General features: G+C 34.8%; 1 protein-coding gene across 5 annotated transcripts in view; it reads left to right on the top strand.

Annotated features, from left to right (window-relative positions):
• The window catches only part of CSMD3 (CUB and Sushi multiple domains 3), a 1,255,873-nt gene that overhangs the window by 675,414 nt on the left and 560,614 nt on the right, over positions 1-19,845 (top strand). For all 5 annotated transcript variants that reach the window (XM_047727675.1, XM_047727671.1, XM_047727673.1 and 2 more), the window contains one exon: positions 15,406-15,518. In XM_047727675.1, the coding sequence (XP_047583631.1) occupies positions 15,406-15,518 (113 nt within the window). The remainder of the gene's footprint in view (positions 1-15,405; positions 15,519-19,845) is intronic.

Raw genomic sequence — 19,845 nt, forward strand, 5'->3', positions numbered from 1 at the left:
CATAAAGTCACAATATGTTCAATAGTTAAAATAATCCTCCATAAAAAGACTAATTATGAAAGGTTTTTAAAAACCACTCTTGTAATTACTTTCTCTGAAGTACAAAGCATTTAGTTTTTGCAATACAGTAACTTAAAAATAATTTAAGTATGCTACATCTCTTTACCTTGAGACTTTAGCCCCAAAGAAATATGATGAAGTTATCAGCAATGAAATTATTAAGTAATAGAGAATGCATTGTAATTGGACACCATATGTAATATGAATTTCTCCATATAGTTTTATCAGATAAAAATTCCTAAAATACTGCAAACTTAAGTTGCAAACCTAAATTCACAATTCAGAGATGTGTTGCTTCTGCCGTTTGCTGTCTCATAATCAAATTGCCCATTTATACTCTTGTCTCTGTTTTTCATTCATTTTCTCTCCATTGGAATTACTTGGAGGGCATTTTTTTCTTTTGTGAAATAGCATTTTTTTATTCCTGACAACTGCATGGAATTATAGTGACAAGTGTCAAAAGATCTCAGAATATGAACTTAGCCAGCTGATAAAAATTCAGGTAATTACTTTAAACAATCATGCTATTATCTTTTAAAGGCTGTTAAAATAACATTAAATTACTCCAGATTGTTTTCCATGTGCTTTTTTCATGCTTATGTGTAAATTCACCTGATAGTGAAAATGGATGTAATAAATTTGAGAGAACTACGAGTGATGATAATGCAGTTACTGGCATTGAATTCACCTCCAACCCTCATTTCGTCCGCATAAAAAAGGAGAGGATGTTGATTATTTGTCCAACCTTCTTGTAGCATCAAAGGAAAATGGTTAGGCATTTGATCAAGCATGTGATTCTCTTTGTTTTCTTGCCTTTTCTCTCACATGCTTTGCTGTTTCCTTATTGAATTCATGGTGACACTGTTAAGATTAATTAGGTGAAAACTTGCAAAATAAAAGGCAAGGTGGAAAAAAAGTCTTTTACTCCTAAGATACCTCTGGAAATTTTATGAATATGCACTGATATTGATTGGATGACATTGTATTTGAACTAGTATCTTAAGGGGAGAAATGTTGTTTTGGGTATCTAAACATAGCTAATTCTCTTACTTTGAAATTCTAATTTCTCCTATAAAATCAATGTACAGTGTAAAATTTCCTTCTCGGTTATAAGTTTGATAACGGCAAGCAATACCCCTCCCTGGGTACTCTCTGTCTCTCTCTCTCTCTCTCTCTTTTTTTTTTTTAATTTTAAATATACCCACACATACACACACACTTTTGTTAATATAGTTTTTAAATAAATATTATAGTCATTTTAATATTTTAATAAATATATTAGCTTTTTTAGATAAGATAGCTTTGTTATACTTAGAAATTATTGTTCCATTTTTCTCAGCTCATTGGTCTTTATGTTTTGACAAGCTACTTTGTCCAAGGTTTCTTTTTTTTAAACTACTCAGTGATTCACTCTGTAAAAAACTAGGCTCTACTCTTCTTGGTATCAGACCACTACACATGATATTTGCCTTGAGCAAACTCTTCTACATCCAGGGAATTGTACCTTCCCAAATTTGCTTTTGTATTTCCCTCTCTTAATAATGAAAAAACCTAAATGCCAAAAACACAATAGGCTAATGAAAGAAGAGAATATACTAAATATAGCAATGAGGTAATATTTTTTTAAGAGAATGCTGACCACGGTATAAATAAAAAGTGCTTAGAAAATTGACCAGTGAGCAAAATTCTGCATCCCTTATCTTAGAGTTATTAAAAACAAGGGAAAAAAAAACAAATCCTCTTCTTATTGCTCTTTACTCTGCTTTGTACTCTGCTTGCCCTCCTCCACCACGCACACATAATCGCTCACTCACTCACACATGCTCACCATCATTTTAAGTTCCTTGAGAACAGTAACTATCTTTTACTCATCTTGGGTTTCCCAAAATACCTTACACAGAGCCTGTGTTAACACTGCTAGGTATTGCATGAATTATAGTGGGAGAGGCAACGTTACTCTGCATCGAGACACTTACTGAGACATGTGAACAGAGAAGGTATCTTTGCAAACATTGACAAGGACATACGGTGCAGACATGCCTTAGTTCACTTGGGCTGCTGTCACAAAAATACCATAGATGTGGTGGTTTATCAGCAACAGAAATTTATTTCTTACAGTTCTGAAAGTTGGAAGTCCAAGATCACAGTGCCAGACACACATTATTTAGTCCTGTGGAGAAGATTTAATGCATACTCATGAAAATGACTTGCTGTTGGGCAATAGTAAATATATGCCCTTGGAATTTAAGAATTATTTAGGACACAATATGGAAATAGTCTCTGTGACATGTTGATTTCTAGCAGCAAATTATTAAATATAGAGATAGCTCACTTTTATGGTTCTTCATCCTTTTTTCATTATGTTGTAGCTACATCTTTCTACTATGAAAACATTGACAATTTTACTAAAGAAAAAGTCAGTTTGCTATTGTTTGCTTTGGTTTGTGTATTTATTTTTGTATGGATTGAATTGTCTAAAATTAAAGTCTTTTAGTTAATGTTTCTCTCCTTTTAATCAGAAATATTTGTACTATGGTAGGCATTTCAAAAGTGGTTGTTAAAAAATGAAACAAAATATAAAAAGGGTATCTAAATCAGCTGAATTTCCTCCCACTAATAGCAAATATTAAAGACTGCCCCTTGCTAGAGTGCTAAAAGTATAAATGAAGGATGGCACACATAGCTGAACACAAAGATATATGTCCTGAGGACTTCATCTTCACATTCTCTTTCCTAAAAACAATGTTGATACAGAAATATTGTGTATGAAGTGAGAACTGTGACAGATACCCTCACACCTTATGCTTTTGAATAGCCAATAAGAACTTCTGAAACTTAAATCCACGAATGAAATAAATGTCACAATTATGGATTACTCAGTTACCTAAATGAGCTAACATTTATGTAGTTCTGTTATTCCTAGTACTCCATGTATTATTATTACTTTTTTTTTTTAAAGATTTTTATTTATTTGACAGACAGATCACAAGTAGGCAGAGAGGCAAGCAGAGAGAGAGAGAGGAGGAGGAGGCAGGCTCCCTGCTGAGCAGGGAGCCCGATGTGAGGCTCGATCCCAGGACCCTGGGATCATGACCTGAGCCGAAGGCAGACACTTTAACCACTGAGCCACCCAGGTGCCCCCATGTATTATTATTTTTAAAGAAATATTTTATTATTATTCCAATATGTTGATCCACTTTTTTTCCTTTTTATTTTTCTCAGGTTTATTGAGATATAACTGACAATTAAAAGTTAAATATTAAAGGCATATACTTGATGATTTTATATATATATATATATATATGTATATATATATATATAGTGAACGGATTTTCCTCATTGAGTTCATTCATCCTTCCATCACTTCACATATTTAACTTTTCTTTTTCTTTTTTTTTTTTGATGAGAACATTTAAGTTCTATTCTTAGCAAATTTCAATTATACAAGACAACAATAGAGCATTATCAACCATAGTAACCATGTTGCACATTAGATCTCAGAACTTATTTAGTAACTGAAAATCATACCCTTTCACCAACCTCTATTTCCCCTGCTTCCTAACACCTGGCAGACATTTTTCTACTTTCTGTTTTTATCAGTTTGACTTTTTTAAGAAAAGATTTCACATGTAAGTGATACCTTGTGTATCACATGTAAGTGATACATACACATGTAAGATATAGTAATTGTCTTTTTCTGTCTGGTTTTCTTTTTCACTTAGCATAAGGCCCTCCAGTTTCATTCTTGTTGTTGCAAATGACAGGATTTCCTTCTTTTTAAAGGCTGAATAATATTCCACTGTATAAAATGCCACATTTTCTTGATTCATTCATTGGCTAATAGACTCTTAGGTTGTTTCTACATCTTGGCTGTTGTGGATAATGCTGCAGTGAGCATGGGAGTACAGATATCTCTTGGAGATAGTGATTTCATTTCCTTTAAATATATACCTGGAAGTGGGATTGCTGTTACTTGGTAGTTCTATTTTTAATTTCTTGAAAAGCCTTCATACTGTTTTGTAGTGACTGTACCAGTTTACCTTCCCACCAGTGGTATACAAGAGTTTCTTTTTCTCCAAATCCTCACCAAGATGTGTTACTTTTTTGTCTTTTTGATAATAACCATCCTAATGGATATGAGGTAACACCGCTTTCTGATGTCACCCAGCTCATGGTATTTCAAGGTTACAATTTTTGTTTTTTTTTTAAATCTAATGTTTTGTAGCCATAATCATACTTAGTGAATTTCATGTATCCGAAATGAACATATAAACCATCCTTGATAGTACTACACTAGAAGAATAAATATTAAATATATTTCCATAAAAAGCAAATGTTAGGGGCACCTGGGTGGCTCAGTGGGTTAAGCCGCTGCCTTCGGCTCAGGTCATGATCCCAGGTCCTGGGTTCGAGCCCCACATCGGGCTTTCTGCTCAGCAGGGAGCCTGCTTCCTCCTCTCTCTGCCTGCCTCTCTGCCTACTTGTGATTTCTCTCTGTCAAATAAATAAATAAAATCTTTAAAAAAATAAAAAGCAAATGTTATATACATGTATGCTACAAAAAAATATTTTGGAATGTAGGAAAATAGCTATTATCTGTAATGGATGCACCCATATGCCTAGAGTGATTATAAAGAAAAATCAAACATTGATCCTAATAGAAATTTTATAGTTTCCATCCTTTATTTCATATTGTATTTGAGTGCTTCAGAAATATTTCTAAGTGTACTTATTTAGGGCTTTTACACTTTTATTCTAGCATGAAGGGGCGGACTAGGATAATTAGAATGTGTCCTGAACTCTGGGGTTATTCAGCCTATTAACAAACATGTATTGAAGAAGTTTCTCTTTTTAAGTTTATAGCTAACAGGTTCAAAAATACATATTAAAAGCACACTAAAACTGGAGCACCTGGATGGCTTGGTCAGTTAGCATCCAAATCTTTTTTTTTTTTTTTTTTAAGATTTTATTTATTTATTTGACAGAGATCACAAGTAGGCAGAGAGGCAGGCAGAGAGAGAGAGAGAGAGGGAAGCAGGCTCCCCACTGAGCAGAGAGCCCGATGTGGGGCTTGATCCCAGGACCCTGGGATCATGACCTGAGCCGAAGGTAGAGGCTTTAACCCACTGAGCCACCCAGGCACCCCAGTTAGCACCCAAATCTTGATTTCACCTCAGGTCATGATCTTAGAGTCATGAGATCAAGCCCTGCACTGGGCTCTGTGCTGGACATGGATCCTGCTTAAAGATTCTCTCTCTCGGTTTCCCTCTGCCCCCTTCTCCCTCATGCTCTCTCTCCCTAAAAACAAACAAACAAACAAACAAACAAACAAAACCATACTAAAGCCATTTGAATACTCATTTGAAATAATGTGGGACTCCCTCCTCCATGATTAGAAAACACCCTTTACTGTCAGGGATGGGAGTTGAATAGAAAGTTGTCCAAAGTAGGTGAAATTTCAATTTGAGTCTAAACTAAAGTGCATGAGAGGCTGTTGGAAGGACATTAGCCACTGAGCCTGCATCCAAAGAGCGTGGTTTCAAGTGAGGTACCAATGTTAATAAAATATAATTAAAAATAAAATCACTACCAACAAAGTGAATCTTCTTCACTACATGAAGAAAAGAATAAATCAATTTTACTACTGAGTAGGCATTAAACCAGAATATAACATACATTATATGCAGTCTGCTAAAGAGATTGCAAAAAAAGAAAAATAATCTCACCCATTTATATAAGCAGATACAATCCATTACATACGTGTTGATTATCCTTATCAAAAGTAAAACAAAATTAACTCTTATCCATATGATAAGCTGGAAGTTACACCCTAGAGCAAAGCACCTAGGCTTTAACTCTCAGGCACAGAAGCAAGATGAAGGGGCATGATCTTTCTTCATGTTCACATTTCAAAGAGATGGCTCCAAGGCCTTCATGAAAGACATTCTTGGTGTGTAAAACTGGAAGAGTTTTGTTTAGCTTTTATACCATTTAAATAGGCCTGAAAAACACTGAGAAAGCAAATATTTATAATTTTAAGTTTTCTAAAGGAAATGATAAAAAGAAATGGAAAAGTAGGAAAGTTTTCTTTCCTACTTTTTTGGAACCAAGGACAATTTGAAACTTTTTTTTTTTTAATTTGATTTGCACTTATAATTTTTCTTTTTGTGACTACTTTATAATAAAACTATAATTTTATAATTATCTCAATTGCTGTTTCTACTTTCCTCTGGGCAGTTTGCAGTCATCTAAATATACAGCAAATTCACGGTAAAATACAAAGTAAAGCAATTATCAGGAATACAATAGGATGAATTTAAAATTTCAGTACAATATTAGCTGTGGAGGAATAACCTTTAAATATGTTGTACCAACGGTAAATGGGTAAAGAAAATTCTTGATAGCAAAGGTCAAATACTTTCTTTCATCATACATTAGATTTACAAATTGCTATGTTGCCTATATTGCTTACACTTTTAAATGATTCAATGTTTATTGTATTATTTTATAGCTCCTTATGAAATCTTACTAATTTAAACCTAAGGAGTAGCTTCACCCTGGAGCCTGAATCTAATTTTTTCAGTAAGAGCTTATTTCTTTAGAATCCCAGTAAACTTCTCCTAAGTTCTCACCAATTACATAAGTGACATTACATTTACAAAATAATCTAGGATCTTCAGTAATTATTCCATCTTTCCAAATAATTTTTCCCGGATGGAAACACAAAGATACCTAGAACCATTATCTAGTATTATTGTGAGGCACCTGTTAAAGGGTACATATTGTACTTCCAGTGTTCAATAATACATGACTCTAATTATTTAAATCTTGAGGACAAACCCAACCTACAGGCTATGTTTTGCATGGTCAAAATCAATAGTTATATTATTATAACAGTCTATTAGATCTCCATGGGTAATAGACATTCACTTTTGTTTATCTACACTTGGACTGGAAAGAACTTGTTATTTCAAAGTTAATCAAGTGGTGTTAAACCTGTCTTCTATAGCTTAATTTGTAAACACTGGATTTCTGTTTCTAATTAAATGCTTTTCATTCTGCAGCATCCTACTAGTCAAACAAGTTAACAAAACTGTTTTTTTTTTAATGTCAAAATTATAAAGTGAGTATCTGGATGGGCATTAGTTATTTTACTTTGGTATTATTAAAACTTACTAAGAAGATAATCTCACTTTTTGCTCTGTCAATAATTAGATTGCTGGACTGAGAAGTCCAGATCATGTGTTGACCGGTATAAGAGAAAAATTATGCCAGACCAGTTAAACAGTTAGGGAAGACTTTATTCAAGACTATAGACTCCTACTGAAATAGGGACCAAGATTATTGAAATAGGAGTCAGTACCATTACAGTAGGGAAGAGGAATTAAACTCAACTCTACTGAAATAAAAGGTGGGGTGGATTATATACGCTGGGGTAAACTTCAGTGAAAGTGTTGGAGAAGAGTAGATGGGAGATTGGTTGATGTGAATAGGTCATCTGCATTTGTTAACAGATGCTGATCAGAATTGAGCTCCTGCATGTCCACAGACGGGGAGTTTGGAGTGCTTACTCTTTTCATGATTATATTTCAGAGGGATGGCTCCCAGTTCCTTGAGAAACACATTCTTGAGTTGTAGAAAATTTGTGTCTTGAATTGCAAAGAAATGATGTACAGTTCTAAGTTTTCTAAAGTAAAGGCTCTTCAAAAAGGTAGAATAAGAGCCTGTAATCAGGAAGGAGACTCTTAAAGTTTAGTTAAGCTCAGGGGAACATTAAGGTTGTCTTGGCCACTGGGAATATAATTTTGAGATGTCTGGGTATAGTGATTGTGGGACATATTACTGGGAGTACAGAAAGAAAAATATAGTTTAACAAATAACCTGGTTTTTTTTCTGTAATAAAATGTGATTTTTTAAAGAAATTTAAAAAACACTGCTGTGAATAAGACAGTAAGTCAGTCCATGAAAATCGTACGTTCTCTAGAATACCTTTTTTAAGCTGAGTTCAGTGTCATCCTCGGTTGCTCTAGAAAATTTGATTTTCAACTCCTTTGTAAGACCCACTGCCTAATGCTTTATGGCTGCTGGCTTCACTTGGCAAGCGTGGGTCTCCCTGGGTTTTCCTTTCACTTTGATCATTGAATGGGTGATCAGCAGCACTTGAAAGAGTCCTTCCAGCATAGGAACAGACTATCTTTCCTCTACAACAACTTTAAGTAGACAGAATCTCCTGGTTAATAGAGGTGGCAGACTTCTGGTGGGTCCTTCAAGGTCCTTTACCTTATGACTTTATGTCTCAGAACTTGTGGAGAAGAAAGAAGCCCTTTGAAGTATTGGACATGTTTATGAGAGGATTCAGTTAAATTCGGTACAGGACATGATCTCTGACCCAAATTCATAAGCCTGCCAAATATAAGTTCAAAGGGAAAATATTATGCTTGCTTGCAGAGGTTGCTCAAATTTTCCACAAGGCTAGTAGTAAAGGTCTAGACCGTTTTAATCTAATATATTGCTGAATTTTAACAAATGAGTTTGTTCTTACTGGAATCTGTAAATATTTGCATCATTACTAGATGGCAGTGGAAATCAGATAACTTCCTCTCTCTGATTCATTATGCTCTAGTATTCCTTAAGTGGAAAATATTTGAAGAAAGACTTTACCACTGCTTGAGAATTGGCATCTGAAGAGGGAAACAACTTCTTCAGACCATCCAGATATCATAATCCCATAACTAGACAAAACCTCTTACATTCCTCAGAAATTATGTCTATGAAATCCAAATGCCACCAAAATTTGAGGGAAGTTTGTTGGGGAAAACTGCCTACACAGACCTTAGGAGAACCTATGAAGAATTCTACTGGCAAATTTTTCATCTCTTTAATATGTTTTGGATAACTTCATCTTTTTAGGTATATGTAGTAAGAGTCTAGTGCCTTTAAAAATCCTGTTTTACTTTGGTGTTTATGTTGATGCAACATTGCTAACCAAGAAATAAGGACTGTAGCATGTGTTTTTGTTAGCTAATTCCCACAGTTCAGTCAAATTTCTCTTAGCTCCTCTTTAATCCATTTGTACATTTTTTTGTGTGTGGGGGTGTGGGAAGCATATTTTTGGAAATTAACAAAAATTGCTTGTTGTATTGAATGTGAGGCTTCTAAGTTTGAAATCTGCCGCATTTAACAGTGGCTTTTGAAGCTCTGTCAGCAAAATCATTGCCTTCAGAAGTTTTCATTCTGCCTGCGTGAACCCTGCAAAAGATTACTGATCTGAGCAGCCTTGAACAAGTCAGATATCAATTTTCCATGAGATAGTTTCTTTCCCCTCAAAGTAGGAACCTTCTTTTTTTTTTCCCCCCAAATTTGTTCCGTTGCATGACAGACAAAAACACATACTATATGGGGGTGCAGTTACCGTGACTGCTATTGATGAGGCTGTTTGTACCAACTTAGTTCGAGGCAAAATAGAAGCTTCCAGAATTTTCATAAAGAGTCAGCATACCATACAAAGCCTTATGCTGGCTACTTTTATCCTGAGAATATGACCCATCCACAAACATTATGAAATTGTCATTATGAACAAGAATATCAGACAAATCAAGTCAAAGCCTCATGTCTTCTATTACCATTGAACAGCTGTGATCAACAATATGATTAGGATCTGGTAAAAACAACACCGACAACAACAACAAAAAAAACCAGGATCTAAGAGGTTGCATTTCCTAATAGTATTTCTGTTGTTGTTGTTTAATGACCATTTATACCTAGGCTGGTGGCATACCCACAAATTTGTAACCTTACTTGTAAGATAGCTGTCACAACACATAGGACAGGAAAATAAGTCAAGTGACTCAAGGTAAGGACTTGAGCCTTTTTTAAAGTGTTTCTGTTGCTATTACAGCGTCCCAGTAACCACAATGCCCTGATCCAGAAGAACTGAGAAATACATTATCAACGTGTGGTCTAACTAATCCTTGCTTTTGAGTTAACACTCCAAACGCGGCACCCTTATTTTCATGACAACACAACTAGAAAGGCTTTTCCAAATTCAGAATTCCCAATGCTGGGATGACACTGAGCAGTCATCACACAATTGCTCTATCAGAGGTTTTGCCTTCTCTGTAAAAGTTTGAATTCATTGTCTATGGTATCCTCTTAGTCCCCCAAAACTGGGGACTTTATTTAACAAGATATTTCGTTTGCAAAATGGGCTGTATTGTATCCTTTTGGGGCCTTCAGCATCAACAGATACCCTGAATATTTAACCTCAGTTTGGCAGTAATACAGCTTATCTCGTGCGGCCTTGTGCCCTTGTGAACAGAGGGAATTGTAACAAAGCCAAAGCATCAGTTCTGCTTGGCTTTTTAGTTTCTGATTCTAACAGCAAACCATCCATATATTGAATACCTATGGATCCTTCTGGCGGGAGAGCTGTCTCTAAGTTTTCCCATAAATGACTAGAGGAATAGTAGGAGAATACTGAAACCCTTGAATTTTTTTTTTTGGCCATAAATATTGGACTACTTCATAAGAAAAAGTGAACAAGATTTAGACTTGTCCATGAGAGGAGCTAGAAGAAAACAAAAACAAAACAGAAATAGATTGGAGAAAAACCTTTCAGACAATGCTACCAAAGTTATTAAAAGTTCTGGTTTAGGAACTATACACATTAATGAAACAATTTTATTTATTTCCTTAAGATCTTGTACAAAAGTCAACCATCTTTATCATCTTTACTTTACTTCTTTACTGGGAATTTGGCAGTATTAATATTATAGGGTGAGTGCCCTTTCTTTTATAATTATCCTTTGCTTTTTCTAATTTTTTTTTTACAACTGGTTTTTCCCTTCTAATTGAGCCCTCAACAAAGGGTATTGTTCGACATAAGACTAATGCTTCTGATAAGGGATTTCTATGGGTTATACATCTTAGATTAAATTAGTGTTGTTATTCCTTGGGCCCAAAGTAATACATTGATTTGTTTCTGCTCAGGGTACTTTTCCAGTGTGGTACAGGCTTGCTATTTCCTACTATACCCCTTTTCTTTCAGAAAGTACCTAGTAACCAAACCAGATGCTTTTTCTGAGGGTACTTCACAGACATTCCAGATGGAATACACAGTATGGTAGTCTTAATTTGCACAAGAGATCTCTCCCCAATAGGTTTATAGAACAATCAGCAGAAAGGAAGAAAATGTGTTTCTTAGCCACAGGATCTATTCAGGTTGGAACCACAAAGAAAAGAAGGGAGCATAAAGCTGATTCAAATGACCTGTATTGATCTATCACCAGATGGAAAATGAAGACTTTCCAGGAAAATTTCAGAATAAGTAACAGTACAATCTACCAGAAAAAGCAATGAAACATCAGCCAGAGGGAAAGTTATTGAAGTATACATTTCACCAGTTCCTACTGCTGAGATTTCCTCATTCTATTTTAAACCATTTTCCCAGTTATTCCTTAGCCTTCTGGGCATTCCTGATTCCTATTTCTGCAATTTATACATCCCTGGAGTCTTATTTTCTCCATTCCCTCTTCTAGTGTTGCAGCCTTTTATAATAGTAACATTCTGTTTTCTCTTCAGTTCTCTTCACGGATTGGCCACCACTGTAGAGTTAATTTCCTTTATTAATTCGTCTTAACCGAACAGTTAACCTGCCGTTTTTAACTTCTTATTTTCTTCTTCATATTTGTTCAGATTGTCCCCAAACTGAGTAGCTACTGCTAAGATTTGGGTAATAGTTGTTCTCCTTGCCATTTGACCCCCCTTTCTTTAATTTGAGCTTGGATAGTCAACAAGAGAGCCAAGACAAAGATGGATAGAACCAGAGGACGATTTTGACCTGTTACTGGATCCATGCTAGTAAACTATCACATACAAACTTTGAAAAAGTATCAATAAGTTTTTGATGGAAAATAATAGGGGATTCACCTGCCTTCTGTTTGTAACACTGTGGTTTTTCCCAGCTCACCTTTAGAGGAAAGGCTGTGAGCAGTCTCTTTCAGTAGGTCTTCTAAACACTTAGTTTTTCCACAGTTGTGGAGGATGGTGGATCGCTGGCTACTGTTTGGAGTGCTGGGTCATCTTCTTGTCCCTAGCATGCTTGCTCCATCAAATGAGCAAAATCTATTGGCTTCAGAATTCCAGTAGCTAGTACACATCCCCACGTGTGGTGGTGCAAATTTAAATAATAATGAGACAGGGAAGACAGAAGGAGCAGAGACAGCAGAGAAAGAAAGAGAGGGCTTCTGTAAAAGAGAAAGTCCCTTGAATTCTCACGTTTTCTCCCATTCTTCCCAGTCTTTCCACTGATTATCCAAACCATTTTTTAACTTTCCTCTTAGAATGATAGCCGTCCAATAAATACACGTATCTAATTTGCTTGGTATGAGGCCCTCCTAAAACACACAACAATCCTGAAAGACTGGATTCTCCTATGTATTCCAAATATGACAGGGGTATTACCTGTTTAAGAGAAAGAACTTCAGGCTTCCCATATTTTTCACTATCAAAGCTAATCATGATCTTAGATCATGATCTTAGATTTTAGAGCCCAATTTACCCTGGTTTACTAAAGAATAAAATCTTGAGTTTGAGAGGGTGGTTCATTGAGATAGTATTTCAAAAGAGCAGGGCACTAGAAGAAACACTTTATAATCCAGGGTCTCTTATTAGATTGTTTGTGACCATGAGACTTTAGCCGGTCCATTTAATTCAATAACTGCCATTTGGATCCTATCCTCATCACCAAATCGTCGGGGAATATAATTAAAAATAGAATTACCTGTCAACCTCGTTAAATCTCTCCACAAAATGTAAGCAGGAATAAAACAGTTTTAATATTTAATAAGCATTAAACCAGACTGTGATGTGTATCAGAGGCAACCCACCAAGATGATTGCAAAGAAATAAATCTCGCCTTTTCATACAGTCAGGCAGATACAATCCATTACATGTATCTTAACTGCCCTTATCCAAAAAGATTTTTTTTTAAGATTATTTATTTATTTATTTGACAGAGAGAGAGAGAGATCACAAGTAGACGGAGAGGCAGGCAGAGAGAGAGAGAGAGAGGGAAGCAGGCTTCTTGCTGAGCAGAGAGCCCGACGCGGGACTCGATCCCAGGACCCTGAGATCATGACCTGAGCCGAAGGCAGCGGCTCAACCCACTGAGCCACCCAGGTGCCCCCAAAAAGATTTTTGAATAAAACACCCATCTTTTTGATGGGCAGGAAGTTACCTCATGAATCTGTATGCCTACACTTAAATCCCACAAAAACAGGGATACAGAACAGTATTCTCCTTGACGTTCACATTTCAAAGAAATGACACCCAGACCTCCAAGAAAGACATTCACGGGATGCACCATTAGCAAGAGGCTTATTTAACTTAAAAGATTTTTATATAATTGAAATAAACAGAGGTCATTTACAATTTCGAGTGTTCTAAAGGAAATGCTAAAGAGAAGGGGGTTTTTCTCTTCCCTTTGTGGCATCAGGGAATTTTTTAGTTTAATTATCATTATTTTTCAGATTTGTATTTACCCTTACACCAGCCACGAATGTGGACTCACAGGAGAACAAGTTAGCAAGGGAACAACTTTGCCTGTATGTGTTAGCTGTTCTTTATGAACTGGCAAAGTATCATGCTGGAGGTTTGGGGTAGTAAAAGTTCAGAACTGAAAGGAAATAAGAGAACATAAGAAGGAGCAATTATGCAATCTTCTCCTGAAAACAACTTTTAATAGTGTGAGGCAGATTGTTGGCATATTTGATATGGTGTATCTCATGCCTACTTCATAATGAAACCATTTTGCTTTCTGTCATGTCTCAGAGCTTGAGTTCTCCTTACTCTTGCCCATAAACTCTCTCCCTACTATAGCTCAAAAGAGTAGTACTTATGAGCTTACCAACTTGAAAATTGAAAGTTCATATGCCACAAAGTTTCACTGAATGATCTTTCCAAATGATGGGGGGGAATGTGTGTGTTTACCCACAGATATGTATACCCACAAATATGTATACCTGGGGCAGATATACACCTATATTACAAAGGAGAATGTATGTATGTATATCTTTTATATTATAATAATTCTAAATTTGATCTGGCAGGAAGACATCATACCTTAAAATTCCATAATACAGTATAATTCACAGTGTTCCTCAGTATCACATATAATCCCATAATTAAAACATAATATTTAACTCGGTTTATTTGAGATAGAGTCCCCATAAATTCTGTAACACTGGACACTGGTAACACAGCTACATTTAACTCAGTCGGCTGATGTTATTTTACCCTTTTGGTGGCTAGATGATGAGCCAAGCATTTTGCCGCTGTGGTCGCTTCGGGGATATGGGCATCAGTGCTGCCCTCTGCTGGTGTAATTGTAGTGTAGCCTCTATCCCAACACATGCTCTCTTAAAATGCCCATTTTATTACAGAGGGAAAATGTATACCTTCTCTCCTCATGTAATTTCCCAGAATCTTCATGATCTTAGCAATAAAGTTCACAAACACTTAGGAATTCCCCCTTTTAGAAGACTCTCTTTTCAGTATATAATTTAAACTTCCCTATCATTATGGATATTTTGCTCAGCAGTGAGTCCATTTTTTCCCTCTTCCTATTCTGGACAGACTTTCCCCCCCAAGGTCTTATTTACACATTTGCTTTCCTCCTTTATATGACCCTTGGCTTTGGTTCAAGTATGTGACTGTAACATAATTAATGACAGAGGAAACATGAGGTAATTTCCGTTTTTACAATTATAAAATTGAGCATTACTGAATGAGATTATTAATGCATAGACTACCAGCATAAACTACCAGCATGTTCTTTAAGATGAAATTATTTGCAGTAAAAAAAAAAAAAAAAACATATGTTGTCTGATATCAGTACTGCAATTCCTTGCTATTTTATTGTTTTGCATAGTGCTTAAATATTTTTCACAGTATTTCTTTAGAACAAAGTTCTGTAAAACTTAAAAGGTTAAAATGAAGAGCATTCCTGGTGTTTAAAAAAAAATTAAAGATATTTTAGATCCTCTTTTTCCTTTTAGTTCAAAAAGGAGTATAAGTTTCTCTGATAGTCTAAAATTTAGTATCTTGCCTGAGGGTTATGAAAGACCTAACCTAGTTAAACACATGAAATGATACTTACTTTTAATAAATCTTGATCACTAAATTGTGCTGTTTGTTCTATTACGTCAACACATAGCCTTGCAAGTTTATCTGACAGTTGTTTTTTTCTAGCCAAGAAAGTATTGAGAAACAGTTCTGTGTCATCATTTGCATGCAGAAAGTGTTTTAATAACCCATTTCTCTCTTCTCCGTCCATCTCTTTTTTAGGCTGACTGGAAGCTTTGTGCCAGACTTGATAGTGAGCATGAGTAGCCAAATGTGGCTGCACCTTCAAACAGATGAAAGTGTCGGCTCCGTTGGCTTCAAGGTTAACTACAAAGGTAATGATGAATGGCTACTATGGGAAGTATGTTATCTTAATACCACCAGAGAACACTTTAAAATTCAAGTTTAATTGCATCTACGAAATAAAAAGTTTCCCCGAACATAAACAAGAATATATTCTAACAAAATACTTTTCTTTTTAATTTAACTATAAATGTTGATTTCACTTTTCTTTAAATAAACTTAGGCCTACCTTTTTTCCCCCTTATAATGTAGTCTATTTTGCATATCTCGTCTCTCCCCAGTCCACTATACTATCCCTATATGTTAGCCACCCTGGACTCCAAGCCTTACCCAGAATAGATAATGTAATTTTATATACTTTATACAATTTGCCTGGCAAAAATAATATACTAATTAGGTAATACTAAAATTCAAAGTAAAGGACTTAATTCCTCCAAGAATCCAGAGTACCATTTTTTGAAGGGGTCATATGGATCTACCAGTTATTCTTTCAGATTAAATACATCGTTTTGGTGTTCAAATGATCAATTCCTGTGTAAGTCATAGACCACAGTTGTGCTAAATTACCACTGCCCACCCGGTGTTGGTAGTGATGCAGATTGATGATTAATTACCTGTGCACAACAGAATCTTTTAGTTCCATTTATAAGAGATAGATGCAAGTGTTATAAAATCATAAATATTCTTGATGAACCTTGATGAAACTCAAATAGAGACAATGGAGACAATGGATATATATATGTATATGTGTATGTGTATATATATGTATGTATATATATATGAAATGTGAATATAGAATTCTAACTGAAAAAATAGTGACTGTTAATAAATTCAATTGAAATCTATACCTTAAGAAATGAACAGTTTTAAGAAACCATCAGAACATTCTGTGGCTTGATTTTATTATTTCTGTTGTGGTAAAAATCATTATTCTCTCTCTTCTCAATTTTAACAATAGCTGTTTAGAATTCTCTTACTTGCATAATAATAATTTGTAGTCGGTTTCCTTTTCCAAACATTGGCTTGCCATGCCTTCATATCTGGACACACGGAACTGAATGCTTGATGTTGTCAGGGAGACCGAACACAGGCATCTTGTGTTTTTAACTTGTGACTAATTTGGTGCTATATTAATTTGAATAGTTCAAGAAATTTGTATAAATGTCAGTTAAAAATAATAAAAGGGTTACCCTGATTATAATTTCAAATATATCCCTCCTCCATTTAAAAATCCACATCTCTGCTCTCTAAATAAGACAAAATTACAACATTTAAAGAACGGTCAGTTTTTGTTGAAAGTGTCTATGTCTTGATGTTTTCACTTTTTAAAGAAAATTCCACTCTAAATGGCAAAAGGGAACTGGCATCCTTATATTTCCCTTGAGTTTATTATTTTCTTCACCCTGTGAAGGTTACCTGCCAGAGACCCTGTAGTTGTTTAAACCTTGGAAACTGTATTAATCATTAACAATAATGCTTCAACAAAGAATTGTAATAGAGCTCATGGACATGTCGGAGCAGTAGGGATTTCTATCAATATTTACAGTGTTCTCCACTCTGTGCAGTTCAAGAGCTGAACTACATGGTAAAGTAGTACAATTAAACATTATTTTGGTTTCTTTCTGCTCAGTTTTCAAAAATTGTTTTTAAAAAATCCTAAGGATCTGCTGTGTGCTGGCTTCTGAATGAGTTGTTGAAAATAGAAAGGAGAGCCAGGTATTAGCTCTCAGGGAAATCACAATATAGTGACAGAGAAAAACATACCCAACTATTCAAGCACAAATCATCTACAGAAATGAGAGAGTTGAAACCAACACCGAGATTCTTACTGAATAATGCCTTTATTCTTTTCCCTTCCTTCAGTCTATTTTAATCTAACGTCCACACTGGGAATGGTGATCTCCAGCAGTAGAGAAGTGTCACATTACACTCCTGCTGTAGGTGTTTCCATAATTTTCTTCATGGCTTAAAGATAAGGTCCAAAACCTTGAGACATCTTATCTTCCAGCTTTCTTCACCCTGTCTTTGTCTTTCTACAGTCCAATTTTATAAAATTATCTGTAATTCTCCATCCCAGCAAGTTGTTTCAAACCTCTCCTCTCTGGACTTTCAGGCAATTCCATCCGAATTCACTATTCTTATTTTAACAGCATCACATCACCCATCCTTCAAGACAAATTCAAATATTTCCTCTTCTGTGAAGCCTTTCTTAACTCCATTCATCACAAAATAACACTTTCTCTGTTGTATAAGACCTGTGCCAGATATACTATATTACCAGATGGAAATATATCCATTTTCATATTTCCATTAGCAACCCTTTGCTATGTCATCATAAGTGATTAGTAAAACTGAACAAATGATTTAACATGTATAATGTGATGTAATAGAGGGAAAAATATGGCCTTAAAAATTTAGTTTACCATGATTTTTTTTCCTACTGTGAAAATCATATTTTTTGCATTCTCCATAATTTAAAACCTGAGCTCAAAGTTGAAGCAGGGTTCATTTTGACAAGTTTCAAATTTTGATGTGCAGATAGCTTTAGCAACTTTGCCTACTAAAAATAATTTTCATAATTACCATGCTCTCTGTTAAGTAGTATGTTGGTTCTAAATGGAACACCTGCTAAAAAACCTTTCCAGATTTGATCTAATGATATCTTCTTTTTGTCATCTGTAGATTTTGTATGACATAGCATTGACTGTGGCTTTCCTGTAAATTGAGCATGTTTTTCATTTAGTATATTTTCTTTTTTTAATTTTATGGGTAGCCACTAAATTATGTAACCCAGATTTTTTTTTATGATACATTTTAATTCTTAAATTGTGTTTTGCTAATTGCCTATGACCATGCCTTTGAAGTTTGCTTTAAAAGAAAATAAATTTTCAAATGAAATCTCCTATTAAGAAACCAAAAATAGAAAAAAAGAAAATTAAAAGCTGGGCTGCTTTGATGCAGGACTGGCATTCCCCAATGGTCAGAAACCCTAGTGCTCCAAAAAACTCAGTTTGAAAATGGCCTTTTCTAAGACCGTACTATTCACTAAAAGACAAAAATATATCTGTGAGTATAAATGATACAGAATTGCCTAATTAAGTCGTCATTATCTTTAGAACCTCAGCTTTAATCTTTGGAAATATCAGTGCTTTTTTCTATAGAATTTGGACAGCAACTATCTTAAACTATAAAAAAGCAACAAATGTTGAAAATCAAGAAAATAGTTCCTTATTATAAATTCAATTCATTCTTATTCAATTAAAATTCATTTAATAGTTATTTTGTACATAAAAGTATGCTGATAATGGTTTGCAATAGCAGAAATGCATAAAATACCACTGTATTCTTCAGAAGTTTAATGATATTCCTTACTTGTTATAAACAGTGATGTCCATTTTGGGTATAACACATCAGCCATCCTTCTCTGCAGGAAATCTATGAGTTTGCCAAAGTTATGATTCAAGTTATGACACTAGGTGTTCCTGCTAAAAGGGAAGAATAACCTAGCTTTTTATCCTGTCCCATTAGCCTTAGGAAGATTAGTTTTGTTTTCTTGTTTTATATTGTCATTATTTCAAATGAATATTAACCAGAAAGGAAAATAGTTTTTTCCACTGGACCTATTAGCATCCATTAACACTGCACTATTTTTTTTTATGTATTTTCATCTTTGAGAAAACCTAAGCAACATTAAAAGGATAATTAATAATTACTAAGAACCTTATATATCGCAATCACTTTACCTGCATTAACTCATCAAATCTCATTAGAACTCTGGGAGGTATCAATTATAACTCAATTTAACAGATCAGAAAAAACTGACTAGGATGTAAGCACTATGATGATAGGAAGTTGGATCTGTTTTGTTCATTGTTGTATTCTCAGTAGCCAACACAATGCCTAACACATAATCACCATTCAATAAATATTTGTGAAATGTGTGAATGAACGGACATGAGTATCAGATCTTTAACCTACTGCAGAATCTAGATGCACCTCTAAGTAGGTGGACTTCATGATACTTTCTATTATACGATATTACATCCTATGTAGGTGTTAAGTGTTTTTGGAAAGCAGAAATGTTAAAGCCTGAAGACAAGCTGAAGACCCTGATCAGTGTTTAAAAAAAAAAGATATATATATATATATATATATATATATATATATATGACACCAAATATATATATGACACCACAAGATTGAGTTAAACTACTGAGCTCCCTTTGTCTCATCAGCTACACATAAAACTACACATACAAAACATGTATACACAGCAAAAGCCACCTGATTTCAAATGTCTGTATGTTTTTATTTCCATATAGTAAATCTATGTTCTTTAGAAATATTTGGTAAGAGAGC

Source organism: Lutra lutra, chromosome 4, assembly GCF_902655055.1.
Source record: "Lutra lutra chromosome 4, mLutLut1.2, whole genome shotgun sequence".
Lineage (NCBI taxonomy): Eukaryota > Metazoa > Chordata > Mammalia > Carnivora > Mustelidae > Lutra > Lutra lutra.